Raw genomic sequence first — 14,487 nt, forward strand, 5'->3', positions numbered from 1 at the left:
TGATAATGTTTGGCATACATCACACAATGATCACCTAATGATCTCATGCCTTTATCATGCCACGATTAATCAGTCTAGTACTCTTGCAAAAAGGTCCCAAAGGCTGATCAAATAATGAATTGTAAACTATAACCACTTCTATTCAATTACCATTTTCCAAATTCGTTATTCAATGTTTCCCAAAGTTTATTTACAATTTAGAACATGGAAAATCCATTAACTTTATGATGTTAACAGATATTATTTGAAAAGCTATTGTCATAAGTTACTTTCAGAGAACAAATATGGTCCATCAAAGGCTGAAAACATGAACTGTGAATCCTTTACGTCTTTGCTTTCTTGTTCACTCTCCAAGTCCGTAAAAGGCTTATACCCATCAACAATGGATGCTGTTGGATAGTCTTCTTTAATTTGGTCACAAAGAATAAAACATTCAATATCTTCCTGAGGAATCAGTTGGCTATTAAGTTTACTGATGTGCTCTTCATTGTTGTAATAATACGGAGGCTCTTTTGAAACTGAAGATGTCCCCCTAATCAAAGAGGAAAAAAAGATAAGCATGCAGGTGGAGGATATTGTATCTCTAACATTGATACTGAATAGTGTAACATGTAACAATTTAAATAATGCCTAAATAGAAACTAAAGCAAAACAATTACAAAGAAAAAAATGCACAATGAGGCCGCGTACACACGCGCGGACTGTTCGCCCAACTTTGTCCGTCCAACAGTTTCGGCAAACAGTCCGCTCAAACTTAGCATGGACGGACATGGTCACACACGACGGACGAACAGTTTGCTGAAACCGTGCGCGATGACGTGAACGGCACGTACGACGGGACGAAAAATACGACGTCCTATACACTGCATTATAGCTTTCGGCGTGAAAATCCTTTCTGAGCATGCGCGCAACTTTGTTTGACGAACAAGCCTACACACGAGCGGACTGTTCGCTGAAACAAGGTTTCAGCGGACAGTTTTACGGAATTTTCGAAAAACCTTGTCCGTCAAACTGTCCGCTGAAACTGTCCGCTGAAAGCCCACACACGAGCGGACTGTCCGCCCAAACACTGTTCAGCGGACAAAGTTGGACGAACAGTCCGCCCGTGTGTACGCGGCCTGACAGTTTCTGGATGCTTTATTCTGTTCTGTAAACAAATTAGCCAGGGTTTCCATTTATCTTTGCCTGACCCTTATGCAAATTGTTAGAGGGTGGTACCATGAAAAAAGACATAGGGTTCCTGCTAAAATACATATCAGATACTTATCCTTGTTGTCCCTAATATCCTTGAATACCCATAACCTTAATTTGGCTGTCAAGGGGGACCTCACACAAAACAAAAGTAAAAAAAAACAACTTCGTGTTTGCTCCACAGTGATGTGGTTTACAGGCTAAGTGACCTTTATGATACTTAAGAGAAACATTCTCTTCAATTGATGCCGAAAAGTCCTTTGACAGGGTCAACTGGGGGTTCCTATTTGAAACATTGAGATATCTTGGATTGGGTGAGAAGATGATGGAATGGATCAAATCCCCCTATTGTCATCCGACAGCTAGAATAAGAGTTAACGGCACCCTGTTCTGCCCCCTCGATTTTTTTAACGGGCCAAGACAGGATTGCCCACTCTCCTCACTCTTATTTATAATTATGTTAGAACCCCTCTTGGCCTCAATACGCAAAAATCAGGATATTCAAGGAATTCGGGTAGGTGAGAGGGAGTACAAGGCATCCGCATTTGCGGATAACTTGTTTCTCTACCTCTCCATGCCCAGAACATTAATCCCTATAGTCCTGAAGGAGTTAAAACAATATGGGAAATTATAGAACTTTGAAGTAAATATGACTAAATCCGAGATATTAAACTTAACTTTACCAACAGAAGATCAGAGAGCAATTCAAGCTAAATTACTGTTTAAGTGGTGTAAGAAAGAACTGGGCTACTTAGGAATAAAATTGACAGCACAATTGGGGGACCTTTTTGAGGCTACTTATATTCCCCTGCTTAATAAAATCAAAGAGCAACTGAGTAGGATGCAATGATCCCAATCCCCCTTCCACAGACATACTTTAGAAAGTTAAAATCTATGATCACAAAATTTATTTGGGCACGTAAACACCCACGCATCGCATATAATACAATAGTTAGAGAAAAAGATAGAGGGGGTTTAGCAGCACCAGATTTGAAAAAATAATATGAACCTATTGTGATTTCCCGAATAGTAGATTGGATTCACAATAAGAAAAAGAAGAGTTGGGTCGAGTTAGAAATGAGGATGGGTAGGACAGACATAGGGAAAATGATATGGATACCATCACAATATCGAGATTTAGGACCAAACACAAATATGCTGACAAAAAAATTCACTAAAGATTTGGGATGCAATAAATAAAAGACACAAATTGGATTATAATTCGCCATTAATATCACTCTTAGCCTTTGTACACGCGGTTGGACATTCGGACAACAAAATCCGTTGGATTTTGTCCGAAACTTGTGTTGCATACACACGGTCGGACAAAGTTGTCAGAAAATCCGATCGTACGTGACGACGTTATTTCATTACGACGGGACTACGTTCAGGCTAGTAGCCAATAGCTTTGGTCTAGGAATTTGATCTGAGCACATGGCACTTTGTCCGATCGAAATTCTCTACACACAATCGGACAAAGTCCGATCGGATCATGTTGTCGGAAAGTTTTATAGCCCAGCTCTAAAACTTTGTCCGTCGGATATTCCGAAGGAAACAGTCCGATGGAGCCCACACACAGTCAGATTATCTGACAGCACGGTCCGATTGGACATTTTCCGTCGGAATGTCCGACCATGTATAAAAGGGCTTAGACACAGATTTCTTCCTACCATGGAAGGAGGAATACATATATTTTAGCAGATGGGCTAATAAGGAGGATATAAGATTGCAGGATGTGATGGAAGGGAATAGATTATACACTTACATGGAAATCACGCGGGAACGGGGACAGAAACCACTAGATAAATAGAGATACACTCAATTACAACACTTCGCACAGACTTTACCACAGCCATTACGAGGAAAGAGACAGCTGAGACCCTTAGAGAAATTACTGGAGTCCCCCCAAAGCCTAGAGAAAAGGATATCAAAAATATATGAAATATTGTTGCCGGAGGCGGACTATGAATACCCATCCTATCTAGAAAAATCGGAAAGAGAGATAGGCCCCTTAAGCAGCGACAAGCATAGGAACAAGATAATAAAGCTTACTCACTCTGTAGCAAAGGATATGTAAACAGTGGAAATGTCGTACAAGCTCCTTGTGAGGTGGTATGTAACCCTACAAAGAATGTATGCCAATAGAGGAGATAATTCTTCAATGTGCTGGCGAGGCTGTGCTACATTGGGGACTTTCTAACATTTGTGGTGGGAGTGCCCCAAAATACAATCTTACTGGGATAAAATAACAGAAGCAATTTTTGATATAACGGGTGAAAGGATTAAAAAACAACCATGTCTGTTTAATGACACAGAGAAGGAGGTGACACAATATAAACTGACCTTAATCCCATATTTACTGAATGCAGCGAAGGCTCTGATCCCACATTTGTGGAAAACTCAGGAGGCCAGATCATGAAAGAGTGGATTGAGAGGGTAGAGTGGATAAGAAATATAGAAGAGTCGATCAACAAGACAGAGGACACAGGGGTGAAATACCAAAGGATATGGTACCAATGGCTGGCATGTAGGAAAACGGAGAGGTACCTGAGGTTAATGGAGAGATAGTCTTGACAGAAAGGGAGGGAGGTGAGAGAGACGGGGTAGGTGGTGTGTTTTTTTTCCTTCTCTCCTTAGGGGGGGGGGGAAGAGGGAGGGCTAGTGATAAGGAGGTAATGATTGTAATGTTAATAATGAAAGTAAAAGATTAAATGTTTGTAAAACATAACAAAATAAGAAAATAAACAATATATATAAAAAAAAAAAAAAAAAAAGAGAAACATTCTCTTCCTGCAACCAGTGATTCCTTCAACCACTTAAATTCAAATTTTTGAATTTACAAAAAAGCAAAAAAATTAATGAAACAAAAAGGAAAAACAAAACAAATTTTTTATCAGTGTGCATGTCTAGCAGTAGGGTGGATCTTGTGGCTGACTGCCTTGCCCAGCATTGCCAAAATATTGCCTTCCACGTGATAGTACAGAGCTGGAATAGCCTTACCTGCAAAGAAATAGCAACTTAGAACCTGCCATTGTGGTACAGCGTGTTCTGAAAATTCACGGAAGGGGGCAGAATCCACCAGATGGAAAAGCAGGAGTTGTAAAGCCAGCGAGCTGAATTTTAAATGCATGTGTGTGGCAGGGATTATATTAATTTTGCGCTACAGCAGTTGGGGCAGAGAGATTTGCCTGCTATACTCTACAGCTGGTGATGTGCTGCTGCCAGACGTGACACCCTTTGCTATACCATCATCCCTTTTAGTGGAGGCTGCTGAGAGGTCATGAGATATAGCAGGTTACACATGAGAGGTGAGGATTGAGGAGGAGAATAATTTTGTCCCTTGTGTGTGACTTTCAGGTGCTCTTGCCAATGGGCTGAGTGGTGGGAGGGAAAATGCATTGTCAAGGGTGTGGTACCCAAATGGCTAGTGTTTTTGCCATGCTTGATCTGCTTGTGGCAGAGATTGCAAATTGCAACAGTGCAATCAGCTGCACATGTGCTAAAAAAGGGCCACATAGCTTAGCTCTGGGAAGTGGTCTGGGAGATAATAGCTCCGTAATTATATGGCTTTGGGTGGCTGCTCTCTACTCTTTTGTGATGCCTGACATCCTGACTCATTGGGTTGTTTCTCCTCCCTCACATTCCTCCTCCACTCTATATGGCACCCCAGTTGCATCAGTTACCTCATCATCAGCTTCCCCTCCATCCTCATCATTAGAGCCAACTTGGAAATACACTGCACCCGAGGGCTTTCACAATGCAGCGGTGTGCTGGCAGGACACCATTAAACATCCTGCTAGCAGCATCTTTGGAGCGGTGAAGAAAATCAATGGGGCAGCGCGGCTATACCACCAGCATAGCGCTGCTGCAGTTTTAACCCTTTTTCGGCTGCTAGCAGGGGGTTAAAACCGCCCCACTAGCAGATGAATAGTGCCACTGAAACGACAGTAAAGCGGCGCTAAAAAAAATTCTGAGCATGCTTGGGAATTTTGTGGGTCGGAATTGGTACAGACGATTGGAATTTCCGATTGGGACTTTTTCCGACCAAAAAATTGAGAACCTGTTTTCAATCTTTTGCTGGCGGGAATTTGCCCTGGCACCAGAAAAAGTTTGATGGAGCATACACACGGTTGGAATTTCCGACCAAAAGCTCACATTGGATTTGCTGGCAGAATCTCTGATCGTGTGTACGGGGCATAAGACACATAGGACCCTTTTCCAGCGCAGACTGCAGCCACCCTGGAGCTGTGTGAACTGACTTTATTGAGAGCCAGTCACACTCTCTTGACATGCGATATGCGGATTGGATGTGGAGTAATCTGCATCCAATTCGCATCAGTATGAAGAGGATGCAGACAGTAATAAAAACCTGCCAGCAATTTTTAATCCTCTTCCACTCTATCCAAAACTAAAAAAATATAGATTTGCCTTTATTTATTCTTTAAAATAAATGCTGATAAAGGAAAACACCAGACTGAGCAACCTCAGCTTGAATATACTGCAATACTTACATCATTATGTCATTGTATGGCTCGACGTACAGATGTTCTTCATAAGGCAAACACGATCCATTCTGTTCATGACATATAATGGGTTTCTAAAAAACAAAAGAGCCACGTCAAATGTATTTTTCATTTGGACATTTATTAAATCTACAAGAGTCCTAGCCATACTGATATCTGAAGGATTATAACAAGGCTTGTTGCTCAGAAGTGATTACAAAAAAATAAGAATACTTTCTCTCTTTTTGTATCTGAATCTAATGCCAGTATCTGTAGCTGAGAATAATAGCTGCACATCTACCAAAGTAATCATTGAAAAAAAAATCAGTTTTTTTTATTTGTATTTACGGTACGTACATAATTATGTATTTATTTTATTTATTTATGTTTAATCATTATTTATTTAAGTACTATTTAAGTATTATTTATTTAAATATTATAAAGTATTATTATTATCATTTGTTAGTATATTTAGTTGAAGCAAGCCAGCAACCTAGAATCTGCTTTTTCTCTTTCAGGCAGGCAGAGGTAAGCAAACTAAATTACTATAAATCTGGTGGATTGGGGTGTGTCAGATGAATATTAAAACATTAAAGAGGAAACAAACTTCCTCTGCAGACATTTACCTATAGATGAGCCTATAATAATGCTTACCTATAGATAGTGTAAATATCTCTTAAACGTGTACTGTTTAGGAGATATTTACATTATATGCAGCCAGTGACATCACCGGTGCACGCGCTCTGAAGGAACGGCCACGGGTGCCGTTCTTTCCAAGCCCTGTGCTGTGAATGGTGGCTACCGCTCCCATGTGTGGGATTGACATCATCGTGGCTCCGGCCAATCACAGCACTACAGATGAGCTACATGTATATGTTATGACAAAGAACCTGCTAACAGGGAGGATAGAACAGATGGATGAGCTTATCAGTATTCTGCTGCTTCTTTATGGCTTAATCACAGACTGAGGACAGGAAGTTGACCATGCTGTAATACTTAAAGTGATATTAAACCCTTTTATTTTAGTTTTTATTTTCAGCATGTGATTTATTAGGTAACTGAATATGTAGCTTCTTTTTATTTCATTCATTGTTCCTGTTTAAGTTGGTGCAATTTACAATGGCCGCAGATGAAAAGGGAAAGGGAATTTTTAACAATATTAAAGTGGAAGATTAGAGTTAGTTAGTTCTTGCCTAAACTTCCACTTTAATATTGTTAAAAATTCCCTTTCCTTTTTCATCTGTGGCCATTGTAAATTTCTGTAAAATTCAATGCAATTTGGCAACATGGAGGTGTCCCGTACACAGTTGGTATATGGAATGCCCACAGAAATGTCATTCCTGCTTGTGTGATTGACTCGTGGATTTTCCCAGAAGTCTGCAGTAAGGTACATGTCGCATTTTAGGCATCGCCATAACAAAAATGTCAGTTTTTTTCCCCTAAAGGGTTAATCAATTCTAAAGGAATTCATACCTTGTAGCTTTTCTCATTAGAACCCGGCAAGTGCATCAGCTGATCAATAATGAAAAAGTCACTTTTATTCACAATCAGTATCCAAAAGACATAGAAGAACAAACAGCTTTTCCTTCATAGTAGAAACATACAGGAATCCACACCAAAACTTGCTAAAATCCTTGAAAAATTGATTACCCCTAAAGGGGAAGTTTTTTCTTAACAAAAGTAGAATTACTCTTTAAACTAAAATATGCTGAGAGTTTAATACTACTTTAACCACTTCAGCTCTGGAAGGATATTGCAGCAGACAAATCGAAGACATCACTTTTGACACTTTTTGGGGACCAGTGACACTAATACAGTGATCAGTGCTAAAAAATATGCACTGTCACTGTACTAATAGCACTGGCAGGGAAGTTGTTAACATCAGGGGCGATCAAAGGGTTAAATGTGTTCCCTGGGCATGCTTACTAACTGTGGGGGAGGTGCCTTGACTGGGGGAATGTTAAGATCCGTGTTCCTGCTTAGTAGGAACACAGGATCAGCACATTCCCCTCGCACAGAATGGCAATCTGCCTTGTTTACATAGGTAGACCGGCATTCTGCCTTTCTCACTAACGATTGTCAGGTCCCGGTGGACATTGCGTTTGCCGGACCCACTGATTGGATGCAGCAGGAGTGGGTCACCAGCGTCACACATTCTCCAGACCTGGAAGTGTCAGATCATGTACTAGATACATGCCCCAGCTTAGTACTAGTACTGCCCTGCCGTAGTATGTATATGGTGGGTGGTCACTAACCGGTTAAAGTGTATTTCAAATCTAACAATGTACATCTCTCATTTTCTCACTTTTGGTCTGTTAAATATATAGCTGAAAGTGTTGTGTTATATCTAATAAATATCAGCCAAATCATGAACAGTTGGCAACTCCCTGGGCTTTCTGCCTCTGCTGAACCTTTCAGTTAGCATTGTTAACTCCACAACACCTTCATCATGTTTTGGAGATACAGAGAAGGGGAAGTGTTCTGTAGTCCTAACAGGGGGTATAGACAGATATCTCCATCTCAGTCAATCAGAGAAAGCCTTGTATCGAGTGATAAAAATACAAAACTTTGGACAAATTGTGGTTCTGTCGGTACGTTGCCGCATTTATTATGCTATTGTATTTTGTATGGGATCAGCTTGAGAAGGTCTTGTCCCACTGCCAGAACACAGGATTGTATACTGTATGTAGCTGTTGCACCCTACAGTTTATACAGAGCTGACAACATCTTTTAAAATAGTTTGCTTAGACCAAGCTGGCCTGAACAAACGATTTAAAGTAAAATTAAATGGCCTTTAATCTTATTAGTAAATTGGTGAAAAGTGGTCATTTTATGTCTATTTTGAATATTGTGATTGTTTTTTCAGTAACATGGTAAACTGATAAAGTAGTCATTTGTTTGTCACCTTTAGAGTTAAAGAGCACATATGCCCATCCTACCATTACCTGGCACTGCTGTAATAGTGAAGAGCTTATTAGTATTGTTTTAGGTGCCCACTCTTTAAGGAACATAGGAGGGAGACCAGCAAAGGCTTGTGAATACCAGCCCATTTGCCTGACATGAAAGCTCATTTGGAGGGTGCATTTCTTTCATTTCACTGAGATGAAAACTACTAAAAGATTAATAAAACCTAGACTTCTATGCTGATTAACCACTTCCCACCCGCCATATAGCAGAATGATGGCTGGAAAGTGGTTCTATTATCCTGACTGGGCATCATATGACGTCCAGCAGGATAAGCCACTGAAAAACGCCCATGGGGGCGTACAGCGTGGCGATCGGTGGTGTGGTGTGCCAGTCTGACACACCGCATCTCTGATCTAGGTAAAGAGCCTATCATGTAGGCTCTTTATCATGTGATCACCTGTGTCCAATCACATCTGATCACATGGTAACCATCACATGGTAACCAGGAAGAGCCGTTTATCTGCTCTTCCTCTACTCACACTGACAGGCACAAGTAGAGGAGAGCCAATTGGCTGCTCTCCTGACAGGGAGGGGGGGGGTCTGCACTGATAATTAGCACATTGATTATCAGTGCAGACCCATCAAGGATGCCCACTGGATACCACCAGGGATGCCCACTGGAGACAACTAAGTACGCCCACTAGAACCCACCAGGGATGCCAATCAGTGCCCATTTGGTATGCACCATCAGTTATGCCTGCGAGTGCCTCCTGATCAGTGCCGCCTATGAGTGCCCATCAGTGCCACCTAAGAGTGCCCATCAGTGCCCATCAGTGCTGCATATCAGTGCCCATCAGTGCCTCATCATCAGTGCCCCTTATCAGTGCCTCATCATCAGTGCCCATCAGTGTCACCTCATCAGTGCCAATCAGTACTGCCTCTTTAGTGCCCATCAGTGCAGCCTCATTAGTGCTCATCAGTGCAAGTGAAAATAACTTTTATTTTTCTATTTTTTTTTTATTTGTAGCGCAAAAAATAAAAACCCCATTGGTGATCAAATGCCACCAAAGAAAGCTTTATTTGTGGGAAAAAATGATAAAAATTGGGATAAGGTACAGTGCTGCTTCACCACGCAATTGTCATTCAAATTGCGACAGATGTAAATTGGACTGGGCAGAAAGGGGGTAGAAGTGCCCTGTATTGAAGTGGTTAAATAGCTTTAAAACATTTTGCCTCACTGACTTGGAACAAATGTACTAATTTGTGACAGATTAGGATATTCTGTGATTCTCTTCAATTAACGCAAACTAGGTGAAATGTAAAACTTAAAGTTATACTAAAGGCTCATTTTTTTTGTTAAAAATAACAAACATGTCAAACTTACCTGCTCTGTGCAGTGGTTTTGCACAGAGCATTACAGATCCTCCTTTTCTCAGGTCCCTCTTAGGTACTCCTGGTCCCTCCCTCCTGGTCATTAAGGGGGAAATCCTTCCAGTTCTTAAGTGGTTATACTGGCCATAGATGGATCAACTATAATTGACTTTTGTTGAACAGAACTGTTGGGAAAACTTTCATTTGTTGAGAGGCTGCAGATAATTGTCTGCAGCGCTGATCATTGTAATCTGACAGAGGAGCCCCTACTGCAACAGAGGATTCCTCTATCCACCTCGCTTGTGTGGATCAAGGAATCTATTCATTTTTTTGATCATCTATTTTGACGACTAATTACAGTGGAACCTAATACACAGGCTGCCATTCACACGATGTGCATATTCTCAAAAGCAATTGAATTTAGCAGGAATCCAGAGAATGACTGAACTGAATCCACAGATTGAGCGGTTCTCTTGAGACCTTGAAGTGATAGTCATAATTAATGATTACCGTATATACTCGAGTATAGGCCGACCCGAATATAAGCCGAGGTCCCCAATTTACCCCCAAAAAACTGGAAAAAATTATTGACTCGTGTATAAGCCGAGGGTGAGACATGCCTGTCCATCCCTGTGTGTCGTCCATCCCTGTGTGTGTCCATGCATCCGTGTGTGTGTGTGTCCATGCATCCGTGTGTGTGTGTGTGTGTCCATGCATCCGTGTGTGTGTCCATGCATCCGTGTGTGTGTGTGTCCATCCATCCCTGTGTGTGTGCATGCATCCGTGTGTGTGTGTGTGTGTGTGTGTGTGTGTGTGTGTGTCCATGCATCCGTGTGTGTCCATCCATCCCTGTGTGTGCATGCATCCGTGTGTGTGTGTGTGTGTGTGTGTGTGTGTGTGTGTGTGTGTGTCCGTGCAGCCTACCTGTGTCCAGCCTGCCTGTGTCCGTCCAGCCTGTGTCCGTCCAGCCTGTGTCCGTCCCGGCCTGCGTCCCGTCCCGGCCTGCGTCCCGTCCCGGCCTGCGTCCCGTCCCGGCCTGCGTCCCGGCCCGGCCTGCGTCCCGGCCCGTCCCGCAGCTCTTCGTCGGTGGCCATTCTAGGATTCAAAAGCCGCGCCTCCGTCGGTGATAGGCGGAACACTCAATTTCCCACTGACTGCTGGGAAATTGAGTGTTTCGCCTATCGGATGTCCGTGATAGGCGGAACACTCAATTTCCCAGCAGTCAGTGGTCCGCCTATCATGGACGTCTGCTCATCCTCATACTACGGACGAGGATGAGAGGACGTCCGTGATAGGCGGAACACAGACTGCTGGGAAATTCAGTGTTCCGCCTATCACAGGCGAAGGCGGAGACGGAGGCGCGGCCTTTGAATCCTAGAATGGCCGCTGTCTGTCTGCTCGACACGCTGATCGGGCAGACAGACAGCGATGACTCGAGTATAAGCCGAGGGGGGCACTTTCAGCCTCAAAAAAGAGGCTGAAAATCTCGGCTTATACTCGAGTATATACGGTACCCTACAAATTCATTAACAAAAGATGATGTGCTTATACTATCACCAAATACAATACTTGCCTTAGTCTTCTGTAATCCTTTAATGATGGCACTCTTGTTTGGATTTGGAATACTTTCATCCCACAGCCTTGTGTACCTGTAATACAAATGAATAAGGAAAGAAAAAGTTTTTTACTGCAGTTTCCCATCAGCAAATTGAGAACATTCTGTAGCTGACACTACCACATCCACCATTTTCTTCCGAACCGAAAGAGCAAGTGTAGCACCCTGATGGTTAGGCAGGGTTGCCAATAAATTTTCCTGCCAGGTATAATTGCCTTGGCCAATTGATAGGAGATCAATTGATTCCACCCTAATTCTGGAATTGCACTTTTCTCTTCTGTTACAGATGGCCGGGTATCTGGTGACCTTAGATAAGACAAGGACAGATTAGGAATAGATGGGGTATCTCAGCCAATGGGCAGGGATCTCCTTGGATCCCTTGACCTGCTGGGAGAGATTTTTTATTTGGGTGAGGTCAGGTGATCAGGGTTCTTTGCCACCTGGGTGGACATGTGTTGTGCTGCCCTGGGCTGCTAGGCCAGAGCCTGAGGCCTATCCTAGGAACCACTGGCTGCTGGGCTGTCTGAGGGCCTATTCAGAAGCAAGAGAGCAGCATAGAGTTGGGATTGCAGCTTGCAGTCCAACCATAAGTGATGGTTCTGCTGGCCGGAGAACCTGTCATGCTCGGAGTGAGAGGTGAAGCTGTCACCACTAAGGGACCAACCACCTCATTACCAGGGACCACAGTGAGTAGCTTAAGCAAGTACCGGAGCAGTATTCCCACCAACCGGGGATGGTGAAGAATTCTGAAACTTCAGCAGGTGTCAAGCCAGGGAGGTGACGCTTGCAGACACCTTGTGTGCCAAGCCAGGGACTGAGCAGGCCAGTGGTGTGATGCTTGAGGAGTATCTGTGAGTGCCGAGGCCCAGCAGGGAAGCGGGGTTGATGCTTGAGGAAGATACGCAGTGAGAAGGTTGGAAGAGCTCAGGAGATTCAGTGGCAGTGGATCAGCAAGTATAGTGAGAAGAGACTGGGAGCTCGGTGGAGTGAAGATCTACAAGAAGTGATTGTAGAGGAAGTACAGAATTTCGTTACAACTTGTGTTAGAAATTGTTATAAGACTGATGCCATAGGAGACAGCAATCCTACATATGCAGACGTGGTGTCCTGCTGAGTGCCTTTTCCTGCATGGCTGTTTACCTATAGAAGTTTTGGAGTCTGCCAATTAACATTGCAACTACTTAAGGGTGTCCTGGCCCTAAACCCTCTTCCCTACAGTTCTGTTCAAGAGAAAATAAATCTCTTTGCATTCAAGAAGTGTCTGGAGCCCATGAATCTACCTTGCATTACACCCACCATGCCTTGTAACCCACTCTACACAGAAGGATGTCAGCTGTCCCTAACTCTGGAGGTTCTCATTAGACCCGGGACCTTGCTAAACAAGGATAACTTGCAACAAATTTGTGGCAGTGTTGAATTGTAATTTGGGAAAGAATCCAGGCCTTGTTAAAGCAATCTACGGAGCTGGCCAGAACCACCTCTGGAGGGAGTCTATTCCCTATTTTCACAGTCCTTACTGTGAAGAAACCTTTCCGTATTTGGAGATGAAATCTCTTTTCTTCTAGACGTAAAGAGTGCCCCCTTGCCCTCTGTGATGACCTTAAAGTAAATAACTCAACACCAAGTTCACTATATGGACCCTTTATGTATTTGTACATGTTAATCATATCCCCCCTTAATCTCCTCTTCATAAGGCAGAATAAATCCAGTTCCTCTAATCTTTCCTCAGAGCAGAGCTCCTCCATGCCTCTTAGGCATGCCACAAGTTCTTGTTGACATTTTTCCAATTTGAAGCAAATTAGCAAGAGCAAAGTTGCAGTGGTGAGTCTACAGCAAGTCACAGTGACCCCTGTGGTGGGATAACTACTACACAACATAACTGAACCAGAACTTGCAGCGGACTTTCAGAATGTTTGCAAAGAAAGTTTATCTGGAGTCATGCAATGCAGACATACAAATGTGCAACAAACTTGTGAAGCCTGGAAAGTCTACCAATAGCTTAGCAAGTCATTTTCAAACTTGTAGCACAATTGCTTACTATATGGGGAAGTACACTGATGCCTAGATTCCCAGATCAAATTTTGCAACATCAGTATGTGTCTGTTAACTCAATAGTAACTCTATTACCCATCTATTGATATGCCCATATACAGTTGTGCTCATAAGTTTACATACCCTGGCAGAATTTATGATTTGTAGGCCATTTTTCAGAGAATATGAATGATAACACAAAAACATTTCTTTCACTCATGGTTAGTGTTTGGCTGAAGCCATTATTTATAAATCAACTGTGTTTACTCTTTTAAAATCATAATCACAACAAAAACTACCCAAATTACCCTGATCAAAAGTTTACATACCCTGGTGATTTTGGCCTGATAACATGCACACAAGTAAACACACAGGGGTTTGAATGGCTATTAAAGGTAACCTGTGATCTGTTTGCTTGAAATTAGTGCGTGTGTATGAAAGGTCAAAGAGTTTCTGGACTCCTGACAGACCCTTGCTTCTTTCATCAAGTGCTGCACTGCCATTTCTGGATTCTGAGTCATGGGGAAAGCAAAAGAATTGTCAAAGGATCGGCGGGAAAAGGTAGTTGAACTGTATAAAACAGGAAAGGGATATAAAAAGATATTCAAGGATTGCAATTGAGAATGCCAATCAGCAGCGTTCAAATTCTAATTAAGAAGTGGAAAATGAGGGGTTCTGTTGAAACCAAACCACGTCAGGTAGACCAACTAAAATTTCAGCCACAACGACCAGGAAAATTGTTCTGGATGAAAAGAAAACCCCACAAGTAACTTCAGGTGAAATACAGGACTCTCTGAAAACATGTGGTGTGGCTGTTTCAAGGTGCACAATAACAATAAGGAGGCACCTGAAGAAAGATGGCTGCATGGT

The 14,487-nt window shown here is 42.5% G+C and overlaps 1 protein-coding gene across 3 annotated transcripts in view; it reads right to left on the reverse strand.

The window, feature by feature from the left end:
* Positions 1-161: 161 nt before the first annotated feature.
* Positions 162-14,487, reverse strand: part of LOC143961032 (cytokine receptor common subunit beta-like) — a 135,477-nt gene continuing 121,151 nt past the window's right edge. For 2 of the 3 annotated variants that reach the window (XM_077470153.1, XM_077470155.1), the window contains 4 exons: positions 11,545-11,620; positions 5,703-5,788; positions 2,957-2,989; positions 162-532 (listed from right to left, as the gene is read on the reverse strand). In XM_077470153.1, coding sequence (XP_077326279.1) covers positions 259-532; positions 2,957-2,989; positions 5,703-5,788; positions 11,545-11,620 — 469 coding nt within the window. In that variant the 3' untranslated portion in view covers positions 162-258. The remainder of the gene's footprint in view (positions 533-2,956; positions 2,990-5,702; positions 5,789-11,544; positions 11,621-14,487) is intronic. The other variant, XM_077470154.1, reaches the window with a different exon arrangement.

The sequence above is a fragment of the Lithobates pipiens genome, unplaced genomic scaffold, assembly GCF_037356315.1.
Source record: "Lithobates pipiens isolate NorthernLeopardFrog02 unplaced genomic scaffold, aLitPip1_a1.2 Scaffold_8, whole genome shotgun sequence".
NCBI lineage: Eukaryota > Metazoa > Chordata > Amphibia > Anura > Ranidae > Lithobates > Lithobates pipiens.